General features: G+C 35.6%; 1 protein-coding gene across 1 annotated transcript; it reads left to right on the top strand.

Annotated features, from left to right (window-relative positions):
• The first annotated feature begins 1033 nt into the window (after positions 1-1033).
• LOC101265923 (leucine-rich repeat extensin-like protein 4) lies at positions 1034-2794 on the top strand. Its single transcript, XM_004239278.5, has one exon. The coding sequence runs from the start codon at positions 1441-1443 to the stop codon at positions 2614-2616; it is 1176 nt and encodes a 391-aa protein (XP_004239326.1). The 5' UTR covers positions 1034-1440; the 3' UTR covers positions 2617-2794.
• Positions 2795-21751: the final 18957 nt, after the last annotated feature.

Below are 21751 nucleotides of genomic sequence, written 5' to 3' on the forward strand. Positions count from 1 at the left end.
ATCTTACAAAGCCTATTCAAGTTTTCATTTGTCATTTTTGATGAATTTTGAGAAAATTCAAAATTCTAATTAGAGACTTAAATAAGAAATAAGAGCAGATTACGAACTCTGAATTCAAGATTTGAAGTAAAAATGAACATTAACAACTAAACCTTACTTAATTTTGAGAGGAAATCGTGAATTTTTCACAAAAGAAATAAGGATTAATGGTGGAGGAAGAAGAAGTAATGGTTATTTAAAAGTGGGGAAGATGACTGTTGGAGAAGGAGAAATTTTTCGTCAAATTATGCTTCTAGGTGCTATGGGTATAAAATATATAAAAATACAGTTTAGGTAGGTAATGAAACACCCATAAAATTGAAGTGTGTAGTTGAGATTTCGGGTATAGATTTTGGGGGGGGGGGGGGGGGGGGTTAGACCATTTTCTCTATATAAAATTATAATATAAATTTATGTGTATTTTAATAGTTTTTGAAACTTAAGAATAGAATTATATTTTTCTAAAAATAATCAAATATTCTTGAAAAAGCTTCGGGCCAAACATATATTGTAATTTCACTCAAACTTTGCGTAAATATTATTTTCTAAAAATATTTGAAAGGATCAAACACTATTGTATCAGCTACTCCATTAATAGAAATGTCTCCACTGATGTGCCCACCCACTACTAGTCATGAATATCACCTGTGCAGTATCATACAATTTATTTATTTTTAACAATATAGTCTTATATAATATAAGAAGAAGGAACATGCAACCTATTTACTGAGTCGGGTAACAGATGAATGATATCAAAATATTAATTTAGTTATCAGTATAGATTGTGGTACATCGATATAAATGTTTTGTTCTTAATTAGATATCTGATATTCGATTTTTAAGTAAGAAGCGTATCCTAATTGAACCTCGAAGAGCACAATCTAAATTTAATTAGAATTTTAAATTCAATAATTACAATTTATAATTAAAGGTTTCGGGAAAGACTTAGTAGCCTTCTTTAATACTGATAAAAAGGGAAATGATGAACATGGCTTCACCATTAATTTTTGAACGAATTCATTGTCTCACAATCATTATGAACCCATAATGATCTCGCCCACTTTTAATTAAAGTAATAGTTAAATTATTTTACAAGCAATACTGGCATGAGAAGAAAAAAGGAAAAGTCGTCCTTTGTAGAAATTGGGGCATAACTTCATTTTCATGAACAGTTGGTGCTCAATGACAAGTCAGCTGTTATATACAAGTAAAGCTTTTATTAATAATTGCAATTGCAATTGCAATGCTGAGTGTATTAAATATGTAGTGTAAGACGAGAGTAGCAATAAACCCCTCATTGAAGAAGCAGCACCAACTAAACCCACATCGTCTCTCATCAATGCTACAATCACATTTTGTGCAACCTTGCAAAAAAAAGAAAAGACTCTTGTTTGATCAAAAATGGGGGGAAGTTGCTTTCTGGTTTTGCTTCTTCAAATCATAGTTACTCAAGTTGTTGGTGTTGGTGTTGGTGTTGGCGTTGGCGTTGGTGTTGGTGTTGGACCTGGAGGTGTTTGGTTTGGTGGAGGGATCAACAGCCCAAACCCAGGAGCTGTCCCAAGTCAAAGTTCAGCATACACTGCTCTTCAAGCATGGAAATCTGCAATTACTGATGATCCATCGGGGATTTTGAAGAATTGGGTGGGTCCAAATGTGTGTAGTTACAAAGGAATTTTCTGCTCAAACTCTCAAGATTACATGGGCAACCCAACAGACCCAGTTGTTACAGGTATAGATCTCAATCATGCAAATCTTCAAGGCACTCTAGTAAAAGAACTATCTTATTTAACAGATGTGTCTCTCATTCATCTCAATACCAACAGATTTTCAGGTATAATTCCACAAACATTCAGAGATCTGTCTTCACTCGTTGAATTAGACCTTAGTAACAACCATTTCTCAGGTCCATTCCCTACTACAGTACTATTCATCCCAAATCTTCTTTATTTAGATCTCAGATTCAACAGTTTCACAGGCCCAATTCCCGAGGATCTGTTCAACAGAAAACTTGATGCTATTTTTCTTAATAATAACCAGTTTGATGGTGAACTACCTCAGAGTTTAGGGAATTCCCCTGCTTCAGTCATTAATTTTGCTAATAATAAGTTTACTGGCAACATTCCTTTTAGTTTAGGGTACATGGGTCCGAGAATTAAGGAGATTTTGTTCTTAAACAATGAGTTAAATGGTTGTATACCAGAAGGTGTGGGATTATGGACGGATTTGCAAGTATTAGATGTAAGTTTCAATTCACTGATGGGGCATTTGCCTGATACCCTTTCTTGTTTGAGTGGCATTGAGGTTCTCAACTTGGGACATAACAAGTTATCTGGAGATTTACCAGACTTGGTTTGTTCACTAAGAAACCTTGTGAATTTGACTCTTGCTTACAATTTCTTCTCTGAGTTGAGCCAAGATTGTGACAAACTTCCATTGAGAAATGTGGGTATTGATTTCTCATTGAACTGTATTCCAGGAAGACAAATGCAAAGGCCTCAACCTGAGTGCTCTGTCATTCCAGGTGGAAGTCTTAGTTGCCTTAGAGTACCTGCAGTAAAGCCTCTTGTTTGTGGATGAAAAAATTACTATTACCGGACTTAGTAGGGCTCCAACGTGAACTAAAAAATAAAAAAGAAAAATGAAAAAACTACTACTACTACTATTTTATTTATTTATGAGTGACAACAATTGAGCACTCTCATCAATGTTTTTGTTGTAAACCTGGCCAAGTTATGACTTGTACCTTTCAAATTTATTTCTCTTCCTTATTTATTTATGTTGCATTATGAATTGTAAATACTACTAGTATTAAATTAGGACACTTATGGGTTTCACCCTAGAAGAGGACCTCTAGCAATCATAATTCCTCATCAATAGTCGGCGATGAACTTTCTTTGTCTGCGATCTAGATATGTAAGTTTTTGGAATGCAGGGTGTCTGTCATCTAGTATGGAAAACTGTGATGACAACGAGGTGATGCGGCAGAGCGAGTTGAGCTTACCATGAAAAATTCTTAATTCACTCTGTATAATAAATTTTGTTTCATTTTAAACCTGTCTCACCCCACGCCATATGAATCTGCCTCAAATAATTCTTTTAATGTTTTTTTCTTGTGAAATTTAATACAAAAATCAAATTCATAAAGAACAAAATCATTTTTTCATTAAGTTATATTAATTTAAGAGGATAATGATTTTAAAAATTATTTTATATAAATCAATTGGGAAACATGTAAGAAATTATATTATTTTTTATTGAACCATTTTCAGTTTCTATCTTAAATATTTTAATAGCTTTAAATAAATTATCTTAATAAATAATGATACATTGCTATTATAACATGTAAAAAGTTCAAATTAAGTTTGATCCACATAAAATCACATATATCACAACCCGATCCGCCCCACGTCAGTTTTTAAAAAAACTCACTTCAATCCGCCCCTTTCCATATTAGTTTTAAAAAAGACTGACTTCAACCCTCTCTGCATCTCATCCGCCACACAACCTTAAACCCATCCACATTTTTTAATCTAGCGTTATATTATATTCAAGCATTAGAGCCCGTTTGGATTGACTTTAAAAAATAGTTTTTAAGTCAAAAATAAAAAATATTCTACAATGATTTTTAAGTAAAAAAAAAAAAGTAGGGGAGACCTACTTTTGGTTCCTGACTTATTTTAAGTCATTTTTTACTTTATCAAATACTTTGTAACTTATTTTAAGTTATTTTTGAATTATTTTAAATTATTATTTTTATTTACCAAACACTTTTAAGTTTTAAAAATTGAATTAAAAGTAGATTCGATTAATTTTTAAGTTAATCCAAACGGAGTGGTCCTAGGATGAATTTGTAGTAGTGTTGAGGGAGACTGTTGGAGCTTTCGTTTATTGTCCATATCTTGAAAGGGAAATAACACAAACCAATGACAAAATGGTTGAAGTTCATGCCAAATATACAAAATAAAATAAAAACATGCTAAGTGGTATGTAAGGAAGAGTCACTCCTAAGTCCTATCTTCACTTGTCATGTTGATCATTCATTGAGTTTGAGCATTCAACAACATAGAGGACCATATGTTAAACCTTTCGTAGTATGGAAAGAAATGCAGTGATGAATTTAGTATCAAGCGGATTTAAATATAAAGAAGAAAATTTACGAAAATGAAAAACTAAAAAATTAATGGCGATTGTGAACCTAAAATTTTTATAAAGCGGTTGAAGAAGAAAATAGAAAAAAGAAACCAAAAAATTAGTGTGTTGTTGTCTGGTTTTGAACTCGGGCACTTCCAAAAAAAACAACTTTAGCAATGAACAAATGACTATTATTTGTGTAGATGAGGTCAACTTTATATTATACCCAAAGCAAATAAATTTATATTTCGTATAACTTTTTTAAGAAGTGTATTCATATGAACCTTCTTAACTCAAAGTAGAAAAAAGATGTAAAAAAAAAATAAATAAGAGAAAACAATGTGCTGTCATACACACGTGAACAGTTTCACGTGGGAAACAGATGACTTGGAGCAACATGTCATTTTCCCACTCATTTGTATCTAATGCAAACCTATTAATTTTCCTACTAATTGAGTTTGCTTTCAAATCTCTAGTCATTTTAGAGGTTTCGTTTGGAGGCAATTCTTACACATTCATCATTAGTAATTTGGAGATTGTAATATGCTGATTATTTTTCATTGCATGAATGTTTACTTTGATATATTGCAAATTGATATACAATATATAATTTTGAATATTCTGAAACATAATAAAAATAAAGTGTTCCTATTATTATGTGGATTAGTTTTTTTCATTAAACTATATACTATTATTACTCACACAAAAGTCCCTCCCTCGTGTTCAAAATTATTTTTATTGCGTTATACTGAAATTTACAATTACATATCATATTTGTGATAAATTAGATGACAAACAAAAGGATAGTTAAATTATATTATTAATATGATTTGGTCAACTGACCTACATATTAAAAACTAATAACAAAAAAATATAAATTCTATTGGGAAAGTAATCTCACATAAATAAAACTCTTTCATAACTACATATTAGATGTTATTATGCCCATGGTATACAAAGAACAATATTCAATTTATAGAGTTATAAATTTTCCTAAAAAAGATAAACCAAATATAAAAGATAATTATATTTTGCTCAAATTCTCTCACAACAAATTCACAATTTTATCAGGACTCCCTATGTTCTCTCTTTTTTCGTTCTTCAGAGTCTAGCAAAGCCAATGGCACCATGTGAAGTGATGAAACAAGAAATATCTGTTGAAACAGTGAGGGATATGAACTATCCTGCAAAGCCAATCGCACCGTGTGGCATGACTGCCAAGTTATCCCCAAAGATTGATGGCAATCCTTTTTATATGCCAACAAGTTTTCTATTTTTTTTATGCTCATTTTATATTTCATTTACACTTTGTAAGTTAATAAGATTGGTAATATTTTTTAATTTTTATCAACAAATTGGTCGCGCTCTGTGCGGTCGTAAAAATCATACTTTTTTCTTTTGTTTCATTTTATGTGACCCATTTTTCTTCATTGTCTATTCCCATAAGTATTAGTTTATCTAATTAAATAGAATTTACCACACTTTTAATTTTTTTTCTTTAACACTAGTATCAAGTCAAATGATGTCACATAAAATGAGATGAAAAGAGTATAAATATAATTAAATATTAATTAGTATTACAATTTTATATAAGAGACAATAATTGTCTTTTCATGATCCTTTAGAGTTTAGATTATATATATATATATATATATATATATATATATATATATATATATATATGTATGTATGTATGTATATGTAACGACCTGTTTAGTCGTTTTGAGCAGCAGATTTTATTTCTGGAAAAACAGGCTGAGACAACGGAACCCACGACGGAACGTCATGGGCACGACGGACCGTCGAGGGTGTCTCGTCCCAAAACACTTAGAAATTCTGAAATTTGGGTACTGAAATCGACTCTCTGAACTCTGTGACGGACCTGCAGGACGGACCGTCACAGGCACGACGAACCGTCGTGATCCACCGTTTCAAAACACTTCAACTCTTGAGAATTTGGTACAGGGAACGATTCTCTAAACGTTGTGACGGAAGTGCAGGACGGACCGTCGTAGGTACGACGGGCCGTCACAGACTCCTTAAGGAAATCGAGTCTCTGACGAACCTGCATGACGGACCGTCGCAAGCGCGACGGGACGTCACAGGTTGCGTAATCCCAGTGGAAGTCGGAATTCTGGTTAAGTTTTAAAGGGGCGTTTTGGACTATTCCTGCTATAATTATATATTTCGTGGGTCTATATTAATAACTCAATTTCTTGGGGGATAAAAGAGGTAACCTTAAGTTAATTAGTGGGCTATTATTGTCATCTTTTATTCTTAATTATATACTAATTAGGGTAAAAGAAAGAGGGTTTGAATAAAGAAAATAGAAAGAACAAGAGAAAGAGAGAGAAGGGAATCGATAGAGAGAGAGACGATCGAGAAGGGGAAAAACACAAAGCTTTGGGAAAATTTGCTTGCTTGATCACGAATCTTCGGTGGAGGTAGGTTATGGTTTTCATGCTTTCATAGTAAACTCTTAATAGAGAATGATATGTATTGGTAGTATTGTAAACCCTGCTATGTGCTTAATTGTATGGATGCATGAACGTGATTATATAATTGTGATTATATTAAGCATGATGAAGTTATTGAATCCCAAATCTTGATAAAAACCTAATCTCTTTTTAATGATGATGCCTTGGTAAGGGAGAAGGCTTGATGAACTAAAGTAATGAGATTGATGATGCCTTGGTAAGAAAGAAGGCTTGATGAATTGATGGAAGGAGATTAGAGGATCGGGTGTCACGAACCGACACGTAGAATTAGGGGATCGGGTGTCACGAACCGACACGTAGTATTAGGGGATCGGGTGTCACGGACCGACACATAGTATTAGGGGATCGGGTGTCACGAACCGACACGTAGTATTAGGGGATCGGGTGTCACGAACCGACACGTAGATTTAGGGGATCGGGTGTTACGAACCGACACGTAGAATTAGGGGATCGGGTGTCACGAACCGACACGTAGTATTAGGGGATCGGGTGTCACGAACCGACACGTAGAATTAGGGGATCGGGTGTCACGAACTGACACGTAGTATTAGGGGATCGGGTGTCACGAACCGACACGTAGATTTAGGGGATCGGGTGTCACGAACCGACACATAGATTTAGGAGATCGGGTGTCACGAACCGACACATAGATTTAGGGGATCGGAGTATCACGTACCGACACAAGAGGATTAATGAATATTGAGGGAGCGGAGTGTCACGTACCGACACAAGAGAAATAAAGATAATGAATCTTGAAAGATGTTAATATACTCAATCTAATGAACATGATTCCAAATGAGTATGGTATCGAGGCTTGAGTCCTCATGTGTGAACTTGACGGTAATTGTTAATGATATAGTATTTGTTGTTGCTACATGTTGAGTATCATAGTTGATTTTATGATATTACTTGGTATATATTGATTTCTATTTTGAGTTGGCCGATGATATCTACTCAGTACCCGTGTTTTGTACTGACCCCTACTTTTATGTTCTCTTCTTGTTTATTTGTGGAGTGCAGCAAACATGCCATCGTCTTCAACTCAACAGTAATTCAAGCCAGTCTTACTACATCGGAAATTCAGGGTGAGCTAATGCTTCTAGCTTGGACTGGATCTTCTTCTTCAAGTCTTGATGCCTTGAACTTTCGGCATGGACTAGCTTCTTATGTATTTTTAGCTTTTAGAATACTCTTAGTTTAGTCGTTTGATCGTAGATGTTCTTGTGATGATGACTTCCAGATTTTGGGGAATAATAGATGTTGAATTTTAGAAGTTAATGAATTGGTCTTTATTTAATGAGTTTAAGTCTTCCGCATTACTTTCTGTTGATATTATATTGAAATGTTAAGGTTAGATTGGTTGGTTCGCTCACATAAGAGAGTAAGTGTGGGTGCCAGTCGCAACCCGGTTTGGGTCGTGACAAACTTGGTATCAGAGCATTAGGTTCGTTGGTCTCATCACACAAGAACGAGTCTAGTAGAGTCTTGAGGAACGGTAGGGGGACACCTTTACTTTTCTTTGAGAGGCTACAAGACTTTAGGAAAATTCCATTCTTTCTTTCTTTCGTGCTATTACTTGGATCCAATTGGTATCTAGGTGATACAAATTGGTATCTGACCATCTTCACTCTATTTCGCGGATGGTTAGAACTAGAGCAACGACTGCGCCAACACCAACATCGGCAAGACAAGAAGCGTCTGAGCCAGCCACTGGGGCTGTAGCTCGAGGAAGAGTAGCGGCAAGAGGCCGTGGTAGAGGTCGTGGGAGGACGTCCTCTAGAGGAAGAGGACGAGCACCTAGCCCGTCTGATACTAGGGCGGTGACTCCTCCACCGACTGAGGAAGTGGTAAGAGAGGGTGAGGAAGGGGAGAATGAACAAGTGCAAAATGAGGAATTTCCGCCCCAACCTACCCAGAGATGATCAATCAGGTTCTTGCTTATCTTAGTGGGTTGTCTGATCAGCGTCAGTCCCCTCCAGTGTTTTCTGCACCAACACCTCCGGTTTCAGAGGTACAACATGCAGCCACTATGGCTCCTCGTATGGATGCCTCATTGGACATAGGCACGTTTCCACGTCTGACTACTGGGCCCATAATGACAAGTGATCAGCATGAACTTTTCAGTAAGTTCTTGAAATTGAAACCTCCAGTCTTCAAGGGTGCTGAATCTGAGGATGCTTACGATTTTCTGGTTGACTGTCATGAGCTACTACACAAGATGGGTATAGTAGAACGGTTTGGTGTTGAATTCGTGAGTTATCAGTTTCAAGGGAACACCAAAATGTGGTGGCGGTCACATGTTGAGTGTCAACCAACGGAGGCACCACCTATGACTTGGGCCTCATTCTCTAGCTTGTTTATGGAGAAGTATATCCCCCGGACTTTGAGGGATAGGAAAAGGGATGAGTTCTTGAGCCTAGAGCAAGGTAGGATGTCGGTCAATGCATATGAGGCTAAGTTTCGTGCACTATCCAGATATGCCACTCAACTTTGTTTCAGTCCACAAGAGCGGATTCGTCGTTTTGTGAAAGGTTTGAGGTCAGAGTTGCGGATTTCAGCCTTACAGGTAGCGGCTACGGCAAAATCCTTTCAAGAAATGGTTGACTTCGATGTAATTCTGGGTATGACTTGGCTTTCTCCAAATTTTGCAATCTTGGATTGTAATGCTAAAACCATGACGTTAGCCAAGCCTGGGACAGATCTGTTAGTGTGGGAGGGTGACTACACTTCCAATCCGGTGCGTATCATCTCCTTTCTTCGTGCTAAGAAAATGGTTAGTAAAGGGTGTTTAGCTTTCTTGGCACATCTCAAGGACGATACTACCCAAGTACCTTCGATTGAGTCGGTTTCGGTGGTCCGTAAGTTTCTAGATGTGTTCCCTGCAGATCTTCCTGGTATGCCACCAGATAGGGATATTGATTTCTGTATTGACCTTGAACCGGGTACTCGCCCCATTTCTATACCCCCTTACAGAATGGCTCCCGCGGAGTTAAGAGAGTTAAAAGCCCAGCTTCAAGAGTTGTTAAACAAAGGCTTTATTAGACCAAGTGCATCTCCTTGGGGTGCTCCGGTTTTGTTTGTGAAGAAGAAGGATGGGAGTTTTCGAATGTGTATAGACTACAGACAACTAAACAAGGTAACCATAAAGAACAAGTATCCTCTTCCCCGCATTGATGACTTGTTCGATCAGTTACAAGGTGCTTGTGTCTTCTCTAAGATTGACTTGAGATTCGGTTATCATCAATTGAAAATACGGGCAACGGATGTGCCAAAGACTGCTTTTCGAACGAGGTATGGGCATTAGGAATTTGTAGTGATGTCTTTTGGTCTTACGAATGCCCCTGCTGCGTTCATGAGCTTGATGAATGGGATTTTTAAGCCATATTTGGACCTCTTCGTGATCGTATTTATTGATGATATATTGGTATACTCAAAGATCAAGAAGGAAACATGAAGAGCATTTGAGAATGGTATTGGAAATGTTGAGGGAGAAAAATCTTTATGCCAAGTTCTCTAAGTGTGAGTTTTGGCTAGATGCAGTGTCCTTCTTGGGGCACGTGGTTTCTAAGGATGGAGTGATGGTGGATCCTTCTAAGATTGAGACAGGGAAGAATTGGGTAAGACCTACTAATGTGTCAGAAATAAGGAGCTTTGTTGGGTTAGCTAGCTACTACCGCCGATTTGTCAAGGGATTCTCTTCTATTGCTTCCCAATTGACGAACTTGACTAAGCAGAATGTTCCATTTGTATGGTCGGACGAATGTGAGGAAAACTTTCAGAAGCTCAAGACTTTGTTGACTACCGCACCTATCCTTACCTTGCCAGTAGAGGGTAAGAACTTCATTGTTTATTGTGATGCATCCTATTCTGGTTTGGGTGCAGTACTAATGCAAGAGAAGAGTGTGATTGCTTATGCTTCAAGGCAACTAAAGGTGCATGAACGTAACTATCCGACCCAGGATTTGGAATTGGCTGCGGTGGTGTTTGCATTAAAGCAATGGAGACACTATTTATATGGGGTTAAGTGTGAGATCTATACGGATCATCGTAGCCTACAGTATGTCTTTACTCAGAAAGATTTGAACTTTAGACAGAGGAGATGGATGGAACTACTGAAAGACTACGACATCACTATTTTGTATCATCCGGGGAAGGCGAATGTTGTAGCGGATGCTTTAAGTAGAAAGGTGGGAAGCATGGGAAGTCTAGCTCACTTGCAAGCTTCTAGACGCCCATTGGCTAGAGAGGTTCAGACTCTAGCTAATGACTTGATGAGATTAGAAGTAAATGAGAAGGGAGGATTGTTGGCTTGTGTGGAGGCAAGATCTTCCTTTCTCGACAAGATTAAGGGAAAACAGTTTGATGATGAGAAACTAAGGCGAATCCAAGATAAAGTATTGCGAGGGGAGGCTAAGGAAGCACAAATCGATGAGGAAGGTGTTTTGAGAATCAAGGGAAGGGTATGTGTGCCCTGTGTTGATGATTTGATCAACACTATTCTGACAGAAGCTCATAGTTCAAGGTATTCGATACATCCGGGTGCAACAAAGATGTACCGTGACCTAAAGCAACACTTTTGGTGGAGTAGAATAGAGCGTGACATTGTGGACTTTATTGCCAAATGTCCAAACTGTCAACAAGTAAAGTATGAACACCAAAGGCCCGGAGGAACACTTCAGAGAATGCCCATTCCGGAATGGAAATGGGAGAGAATCGCAATGGACTTCGTGGTTGGTCTTCCAAAGACGATGGGTAAGTACGATTCCATCTGGGTGATTGTTGATAGGTTAACTAAGTCTGCTCATTTCATTCCGGTCAAGTTGACTTACAATGCAGAGAAGTTAGACAAACTTTACATCTCGGAAGTGGTGCGATTGCATGGGGTTCCACTCTCCATTATATCAGATAGAGGTACGCAGTTTACTTCTAAGTTTTGGAAAACACTGCATGCGGAATTGGGTACTAGGTTGGACCTTAGTACCGCGTTCCATCCTCAGACCGATGGTCAGTCTGAGCGAACGATTCAAGTGTTGGTGGATATGCTTCGCGCATGTGTGATAGAGTTTGGTGGCCATTGGGATAGTTTCTTACCCTTAGCGGAATTTTCATACAATAATAGCTATCACTCGAGCATTGATATGGCTCCATTTGAAGCATTGTATGGCAGGAGATGTAGGTCCCCTATTGGTTGGTTTGAGGCGTTCGAGGTTAGACCTTGGGGTACGGATCTCTTGAGGGATTCGATGGAGAAGGTGAAATCTATTCAAGAAAAGCTTCTAGCGGTGCAAAGTAGACAAAAAGAGTATGCAGATCGAAAGGTTAGAGACTTGGAGTTCATGGAGGGTGAACAAGTCTTGTTGAAGGTTTCGCCGATGAAAGGGGTGATGCGGTTTGGTAAGCGAGGTAAACTTAGCCCAAGGTATATTGGTCCATTTGAAGTACTTAAGCGAGTAGGGGAGGTGGCTTATGAGTTAGCCTTGCCTCCAGGGCTGTCCGGGGTACATCCGGTATTCTATGTGTCGATGTTGAAAAGATACCATGGGGATGGAAACTATATTATCCGTTGGGATTCAGTTTTGCTTGATGGGAATTTGTCCTATGAGGAGGAGCCTGTTGTTATTCTAGATAGTGAAATTCGCAAGTTGAGATCAAGGGAGATTGCATCCATCAAAGTTCAATGGAAGAATTGACCCGTTGAAGAAGCCACTTGGGAGAAGGAGGTTGATATGCGAGAAAGATATCCACACCTGTTCACATATTCAGGTACCCCTTTTCGCCCTTATTCTCCTTCTTGTGATTGTTCGGGGACGAACGATGGGTAAATTGGTATCTAATGTAACGACCTATTTAGTCGTTTTGAGCAGCAGATTTTATTTCTGGAAAAACAGGCTGAGACGACGGAACCCACGACGGAACGTCATGGGCACGACGGACCGTCAAGGGTGTCTCGTCCCAAAACACTTAGAAATTCTGAAATTTGGGTGCTGAAATCGACTCTCTGAACTCTGTGACGGACCTGCAGGACGGACCGTCACAGGCACGACGAACCGTCGTGATCCACCGTTTCAAAACACTTCAACTCTTGAGAATTTGGTACAGGGAACGATTCTCTGAACGTCGTGACAAAAGTGCAGGACGGACCGTCGTAGGTATGACGGGCCGTCACAGACTCCTTAAGGAAATCGAGTCTCTGACGAACCTGCATGACGGACCATCGCAAGCGCGACGGGACGTCACGGGTTGCGTAATCCCAGTGGAAGTCGGAATTCTGGTTAAGTTTTAAAGGGGCGTTTTGGACTATTCCTGCTATAATTATATATTTCGTGGGTCTATATTAATAACTCAATTTCTTGGGGGATAAAAGAGGTAACCTTAAGTTAATTAGTGGGCTATTATTGTCATCTTTTATTCTTAATTATATACTAATTAGGGTAAAAGAAAGAGGGTTTGAATAAAGAAAATAGAAAGAACAAGAGAAAGAGAGAGAGAAGGGAATCGATAGAGAGAGAGACGATCGAGAAGGGGAAAAACACAAAGCTTTGGGAAAATTTGCTTGCTTGATCACGAATCTTCGGTGGAGGTAGGTTATGGTTTTCATGCTTTCATAGTAAACTTTTAATAGAGAATGATATGTATTGGTAGTATTGTAAACCCTGCTATGTGCTTAATTGTATGGATGCATGAACGTGATTATATAATTGTGATTATATTAAGCATGATGAAGTTATTGAATCCCAAATCTTGATAAAAACCTAATCTCTTTTTAATGATGATGCCTTGGTAAGGGAGAAGGTTTGATGAACTAAAGTAATGAGATTGATGATGTCTTGGTAAGAAAGAAGGCTTGATGAATTGATGGAAGGAGATTAGGGGATTGGGTGTCACGAACCGACACGTAGAATTATGGGATCGGGTGTCACGAACCGACACGTAGTATTAGGGGATCGGGTGTCACGGACCGACACGTAGTATTAGGGGATCGGGTGTCACGAACCGACACGTAGTATTAGGGGATCGGGTGTCACGAACCGACACGTAGATTTAGGGGATCGGGTGTCACGAACCGACCAGTAGAATTAGGGGATCGGGTGTCACGAACTGACACGTAGTATTAGGGGATCGGGTGTCACGAACCGACACGTAGAATTAGGGGATCGGGTGTCACGAACCGACACGTAGTATTAGGGGATCGGGTGTCACGAACCGACACGTAGATTTAGGGGATCGGGTGTCACGAACCGACACATAGATTTAGGGGATCGGGTGTTACGAACCGACACATAGATTTAGGGGATCGGAGTGTCACGTACCGACAAAAGAGGATTAATGAATATTGAGGGAGCGGAGTGTCACGTACCGACACAAGAGAAATAAAGATAATGAATCTTGAAAGATGTTAATATACTCAATCTAATGAACATGATTCCCAAATGAGTATGGTATCGAGGCTTGAGTCCTCATGTGTGAACTTGACGGTAATTGTAAATGATATAGTATTTGTTGTTGCTACATGTTGAGTATCATAGTTGATTTTATGATATTACTTGGTATATATTGATTTCTATTTTGAGTTGGCCGATGATATCTACTCAGTACCCGTGTTTTGTACTGACCCCTACTTTTATGTTCTCTTCTTGTTTATTTGTGGAGTGCAGCAAACGTGCCATCGTCTTCAACTCAACAGTAATTCAAGCCAGTCTTACTACATCGGAAATTCAGGGTGAGCTAATGCTTCTAGCTTGGACTGGATCTTCTTCTTCAAGTCTTGATGCCTTGAACTTCCGGCATGGACTAGCTTCTTATGTATTTTTAGCTTTTAGAATACTCTTAGTTTAGTCGTTTGATCGTAGATGTTCTTGTGATGATGACTTCCAGATTTTGGGGAATAATAGATGTTGAATTTTAGAAGTTAATGAATTGGTCTTTATTTAATGAGTTTAAGTCTTCCGCATTACTTTCTGTTGATATTATATTGAAATGTTAAGGTTAGATTGGTTGGTTCGCTCACATAGGAGGGTAAGTGTGGGTGCCAGTCGCAACCCGGTTTGGGTCGTGACTATGTTTTTTTATTGAATGAATGTGTAAGACGCCAGAAAATGAGATTACTCATTTAAATTAACGTATAATATCAACGTAAATAAGAAATGGAAAAAAGAAATAACATAAATTTTTGATAATAAACCCAAAAGATAAAATAATTTTATTTAGTGTTATATAAACTATCTAATATGATTTTCAGATGTAAAAAAAGAAAAGTTAGAATACTGAAAATGTAAATTTGCCCATATCGACAATCAAATAAAAAAGTTAGTACATTAGTGAAATTATGAAATAACCGTTAGTTTTCAAAAATGAATTATGATATTGAATTATTATTATTTTTTGAACTTTTGCTTTAAAATGTCTTTTAAAGTAAGGATAAAATTAAAACTACTAAAATCTGCTAAGTTTTACCTTATAGCGCTATTAATTATCAACATAGATTGAATTCTATTAATTAAACTTTAAATTGCATATGATATCGAAAAAAAATGATTTTCTTATTCAAAAGACAAATCATGTCATTCTTCTTTTGGCTGACTTTATATGTTATATAGATTATTTTGATATAAAAGAAATATTCATATTTTTTTGGAAAAAGACAGTCATTTGTTTTGTGAGCAAATACAAATTCATATAATTTTATTTATTTATTTATAAATATAATGAAATGATAATATATCATAACTCAATAAGAAATTGATATAATTATTCCTAAAATTACAATAAGACATTTACTCCAAAAAAAAAAAAAGTTATTACATTCCAATCAACACTAATTATGTACAAGTTTGCAATAAATGAAAAAAAGTAACAAAATTTGATACAACACTAATGATAATATATTCTACAAAGTTATAAGAATTAAATAAATTCAATATGAAATTAATATAGTTATTCCTACCACTTATAATAGGCATTTTCTCTAAAAAAAATATTACGTTGAATTCATAGTATAACTATATAAAAACTTACTATAAATAATAAAAGTAGCAAACAATGATATATTAATATGACATGTTTGCAATCTTGAATTTGGACAAATACTTCTCACAAGTGAGGGAAAATTGTACTTTATTTCCCCCCAAAAAAAAAAATCTGTACCAAAATACAATATAAAATAAATAATTGTGGCAAAAGAAAACAAAGAAAGAAGAACCTACGAAATGACTTCTTTTTTAGGAAAAAGAGTTCAAATGAAGGAGCACAATAATAGTAATGAAGAATTGAATAGTAAGCTTAGAAATGAAAAGGAAAGAATGTTATGCGGTACAAATGACTTCCTTTTTAGTACTTAAAGTAATAAAAAGAATACTGTCACGATCCAAAACGAGTCGTGAGTGGCACCCACACTTAACCTCTTAAGTGGGCGGATCAACCAATTTAACATAACTTACAAAATATAAAGATAACATAGAAACTCAAAATCTTACTAAATATCATTTCTCAAAACCTGAAAGTCATCACATCAAGGACATCTAATCTCCAATACTAAGTCTAAAAATATCAAATACACCAAAATAAAAGAATAAAATGGTATGTGTCCGAAAGTATAGGACATCATGTCATAACCGAAATAATCCAACACGAACTTGAATGAATAGCTCACCCTGGAACTTGATATGCGGGAGGCTGGCTAGAGTTGAGGGAAATTTGAAGTCGTAGGTACACTCGCTGCATTTCATAAAAGGAAAACAAAGAAAAACACAAGTAGGACTCAGTACGGGGGCAACATGTACTGAGTAGGTATCATCGGTCAACCCAAAATAGGAACTAATATACAAAGAATAATAGTATGAATTCAACTATAGAACTTAACATGTGATAAGCGACAAAAAACATGAACAAGTGTCAATAACAATAAAGTAAGCACGTATTAAGTCAACGGTATCAAGATCACACATGAGGACTCATGCCTCCAAACCAAACCATTTTGGGAGTTGAGTTCTTTGAGATTGAGTATCTTCCATTAATTCAACACATTTTTCCTTTAACATTATCGTGTCGGAACGTGACACTCCGATCTAAGAATACCGTGTAGGAACGTGACACTCCGATCCAAGAATACCGTGTCGGAATGTGACACTCCGATCCAATAATATCATTAATTTATCATTTAATATCACCACTTTTTCATTCGTTAATAATATTTCATCGAGCCTTCTTTATTCAAGGAATTACTTCAAATAGAGATGGTTTAAGATTATACATTCCACGGCCTCGAGATTTCAGACCAATCACAAAACACACGATCAAGCCACACAATCACACAATCAAGTACATAGAAAATTTCACAATATCATCCAATGTATATCAATCACTATTAAGAGTTTAATATGAAATAGCATAAACCAACCTACCTCCACCGAAGAACCGGAGTCACGCAAGCTACTTTTACAATACTTTTCCTTTCCTCAATGCTTCTGAACCTTTTCAATCTATCAAATATATATGCATATTTATAAGTTAACGAGTCTATAAACACTAATATTATTTTATGTCCGGCCTAAACCCAACAACTCACCTAATTTATAATCACTTTCTCTAACGTTTAAACCTAAGGATAATTCATAATTCCTTCAATTAGCATAACTTTAATGGAATTTAAATAATACAATACACCTATATTTAATTACCTATCTTAATATATTAAAATATAATTTATAATGTGAGAACAAAATATTAACATATAAAGTTGGAAGCAACTGGTCATAAAACCAGTGGCATACGAACAAACAGTAATCCAAACTACATGACCTGTACATATGGAATATGCAGAACTTGCAATATTATTTTATTGCCATTAGCCAATTTTCACTAACCATTGTTAAAATATTAATTTCCTCACTTCTATACAAAATCTCACTCAATCATATTCTTACAAATTGTGGCCACACTTTTGCACTTTACAATTTTCCTACTTCACTAATGATTATCCATACAATTAATACACTAAGAAGAATTTGAGTGAAATCATTATCACCTGAAGCCGCCCTCGCATATCCTTGTACAACCATGCATCACTTTTTATTATTATTATTTTTCTCTATTGATTATTGTTACCGTAATTATTATATAACTAATTATAAAAGTGGTAAAAGGAACCCACTATTAATTATAATGTTATTTTCATTAACCCTCAACTACATAAATTATTAAAACTATCCCATTATTTTTATAATTATAATTACAAATAGTCAAAAATACCCATTTAGAATCTATCAAAAATTATTTTATGAAATAAAATGATCTATTGCTCAAATTGAACAAATGGATCGTTACATTAGATATCAATTTATCCATCGTTCGTCCTCGAACGATCAATAGAAGGCGAGGGTAAAACGGATAGTTGTCTCAACTATTCCTTTACAATATTTGTACCCAAGATCTCACCTCAAAAGTACCGAACCAACCAATTGGAGATCTACACCTCCTCCCATACAATGCCTCAAATGAAGACATCTTAATACTCCAATGATATCGTTTTGTATTAACTCAACTAACAACAAAACTATTCCCTAGTGGAGTACTCTTCAACTGATCGATTCTTCCACTAGACCTTGACACAACCATCATGATAAATATATATATATATATATATATATATATATATATATATATAACCACGATACAATCCTAAATCGATATTGGCTAAAACCAGGAGTATTCCTAAACCATCCACCACAACTCATAATGCACAAACCATCATAGATCTTATCAAGAATACATTCTCACAACAAAACATTTCCTCGAGCTTAAGCTATAAAAATATGATCTTTAGACATTAAGTAATCATCTAGGAAAATCGAACTCATTTGATCCAAATATGGAAAAGATCAAGTAACCACCATCGAGTGATACACCCAAGCATACAGAACTTCTAACAATACTATCGAAATGCAAGATTAGTAGCTGTCATAGACAAACCTAAAGAATGACAAAACTAGACCTAATGGTCCTCACGTTCAATCACACATAGCCAAAACATGATATCGATGATGAGATAAATCTGATGTCTATCGAACAACTGGTCGCTCTCTTATAAATTCTCATATTCAAAGTTGTTGTGTTAAGTCACTAGTATACTTTAACTTTCTCAAACAACACCAAATCTTTCGTAACAAGAATGAACAATTCTAACCAAGGTTTCCGCTCTACCAAGAGGACAATCAAATAATCAATACATAACGCAAGTCGAATAACTCTAGATACTCCTTTCATATTGTCCATATCAAACAATTTTATTCATCCGACTCTATCTCTTTGATTTGTCAGCTACCAGACAATCTCTAATTTAGTCCCTATTATAAGTGCACAAATACTAGGTTTATCAAAGCTCACATATTTCTCATAATACTCCATTAAATTCAATACTCTTAATATAACAAAAAATCATAACTACACCTTTCATTTTCCTTACTCTCAAATTGTCACTCGTATCTAGTCTTCTTATAAAACACATTGTCGCCTCTAAAAATTTCAAACTATAGGTCCTTCTCTTTTCATTTAATTATCGCATAATTGATAGGGGCCTCACCCAAGGCTGATAGATATACTTTCAAAAGTAATAGTACTCTCCCTTCGAGATAGAGTTATTAAATCACACACAATGTCGGCTCTACACAATATTTCATATACCTAATTTATGCTACCATTAAAATCATTCTATAACTCATACCAACACTTCAAAAAAATTTAGTCACCGCCATTAGTTTATATACTATGAGCTCATAACCTCTATTTACTATCAAATGTCTATGTAACACATCATAACATTCTATGTAGTTCCATCAATAGAGTATTAATCCAACTTTCTTTTTATAACCATGTAAAATTATATCTCACCTTATGCATCATTCGTAATTCATAATCTTAATTTGAGCAATCTAATACCACGTAAAACTCTAAACTTTTCATACCTCATTTATAAAAGTCGATGATAAATTCCTAGTAAGTTTGTACCGAACTAGTTCACATCTCATAGTCATATCTAAACCCATACGCAAAAATCAATACAACTATCAACTACACCCCATGGGTTTATAAAAGAGGTCTTATTCCTTCACTTTTCTCAAATTCTTTCTATGGTGCAAAATTCTAATATCTCGACCCTTCAATATATCAAACTCTTGTTTCTCTAGATTGCTTAGTGATCTCATGTTTTACTAATAACCCATGATATTTTACTTCACACCCTAAATCAAAACTCTGAGGGTAAACCCTTCTTTAGATCCTTTAACAATCAAAATAACAAACTGTATGGTCCAAAACATGCATAAACTCTTTCACATGCTCAATATCGATGCAATCAATCATTTCTCATCTTACTAATTCATACCTTGACAAAATATATCACCATAAATCCAGACTTATAACAAAAAAATTGAATTGTAAGTACAACTGTGTAATACAATGCCCTTATATATCTATATTTGCTTACACTTTGAAGATTTTTATTAATTACTGTATCTTATCTTATCATCAACCTTACCATATCCTACGCTAAAAATCTAACCCTACTAATTACTATATTCAACACTACAACAAAGCTTATCATCCCACTCAAGTTGAACGCTTGTACACTCATTTCTTAAAATTTATCCAATAACTTTTAACCAATCTGATTAACCTGTTACATTATTGCTTTAACCAAAACAAAATAGGAAAAATCACGTGCTCTTGAACCCCATTCTCAATCCTTTCGAAGATACATTTTTTATCCAAGCATACAAAGAAAATAATCCTTGCTCTCACCTTATTCTGAAAGCTACACATCCCATAAATTTTATCTTATTTTGATTATGACTCTTGCTCCTTTACGTTCTATACGAGCGGTGCCCCAATATCTTCTAAAACGTTCCATACAATCACATTACTTCACTAAATAGAAGAAAATCACAACCTTAGATACTCGCAAGTCTTTATTACATACAAAATCTATTTAACCAACAAATCCTAATCATATAATTTCATCCCAATTACAATTTCTCATGATTTTTTCCCCATCATGCTCAATTAACCCTTTTATCACCACGAAGTGAACCTTTTTATAACCTGAGACCTTAAACTCTTGTATACCAATCAAATTCAAGGGACTAACTCAATTTTTATATGTACTTTCTTACTAAAATCTTCATTTTACTTCACCCAAAGTATACTCACTAGGATTTTCTTTCCCTATAAGTCTGTCATGCTAGTATCAATCTACCTTTTGAAGCTTAAGATAAAATCACCAGTCCTCATTCAGAACCCTCAAGATACATTGCACAACTTAAGTTGTGTTAATATCTGTACTAAAGATCCACCACTAAAATTTTTTAAAATAAATAAATAACAAATAATGCTCAATCCAAGCGCGTGTAGTAATAAATTGGTTGATTTCTCAAATGTAAAAGCAACACCGAATCTTATTATCTAAACATGACATACCACTAATAACCCTTTAAGCAGTTAGTATTCACACTTGAGAATTGATGTATTCATTTTCATATAACACTATTACCACACCTTAAAAATTCTTTATATGCCTCACTAAAACACGTCTTACCTACCAAGAAGATCGTACACCAATAGCCGACATATTTCTATCCATTGAATAGATCTAAAATATTATTAAATTCATTCTTAGGTATAGTTGATGAAAAAGAATAACACACATAATAACTTTAACCAAGTAAACATCGATATTATTGTAGTAGTCGTATCATGACCCTTTTCTTTTATATACTTAGTCTATAAAATCGTAATAGATATTCTACCACCGATTGACTCAACAAAATTTCATTATTCACTAAGCAACATATATCTTATGAGAACTTACTAACTGTATTTTACAAAGTAATGATATTCATTATCTAATCGTCCCTTGCGAACTTTTTGAATGTATGCACCTTGGCAAAGTCATCTTGTTTTACCCCATCCACCTCATATCTCTTAAGATCCAGATAATACACTTCCCCATGAAGAAGCCATAAAGGATACCCAATTCATAGGTAGTGTCATTAACGGCAGGACTCAATATGAGACTGTCATGACATTTTTGC

The sequence above is a fragment of the Solanum lycopersicum genome, chromosome 5 (assembly GCF_036512215.1).
Source record: "Solanum lycopersicum chromosome 5, SLM_r2.1".
Classification (NCBI taxonomy): domain Eukaryota; kingdom Viridiplantae; phylum Streptophyta; class Magnoliopsida; order Solanales; family Solanaceae; genus Solanum; species Solanum lycopersicum.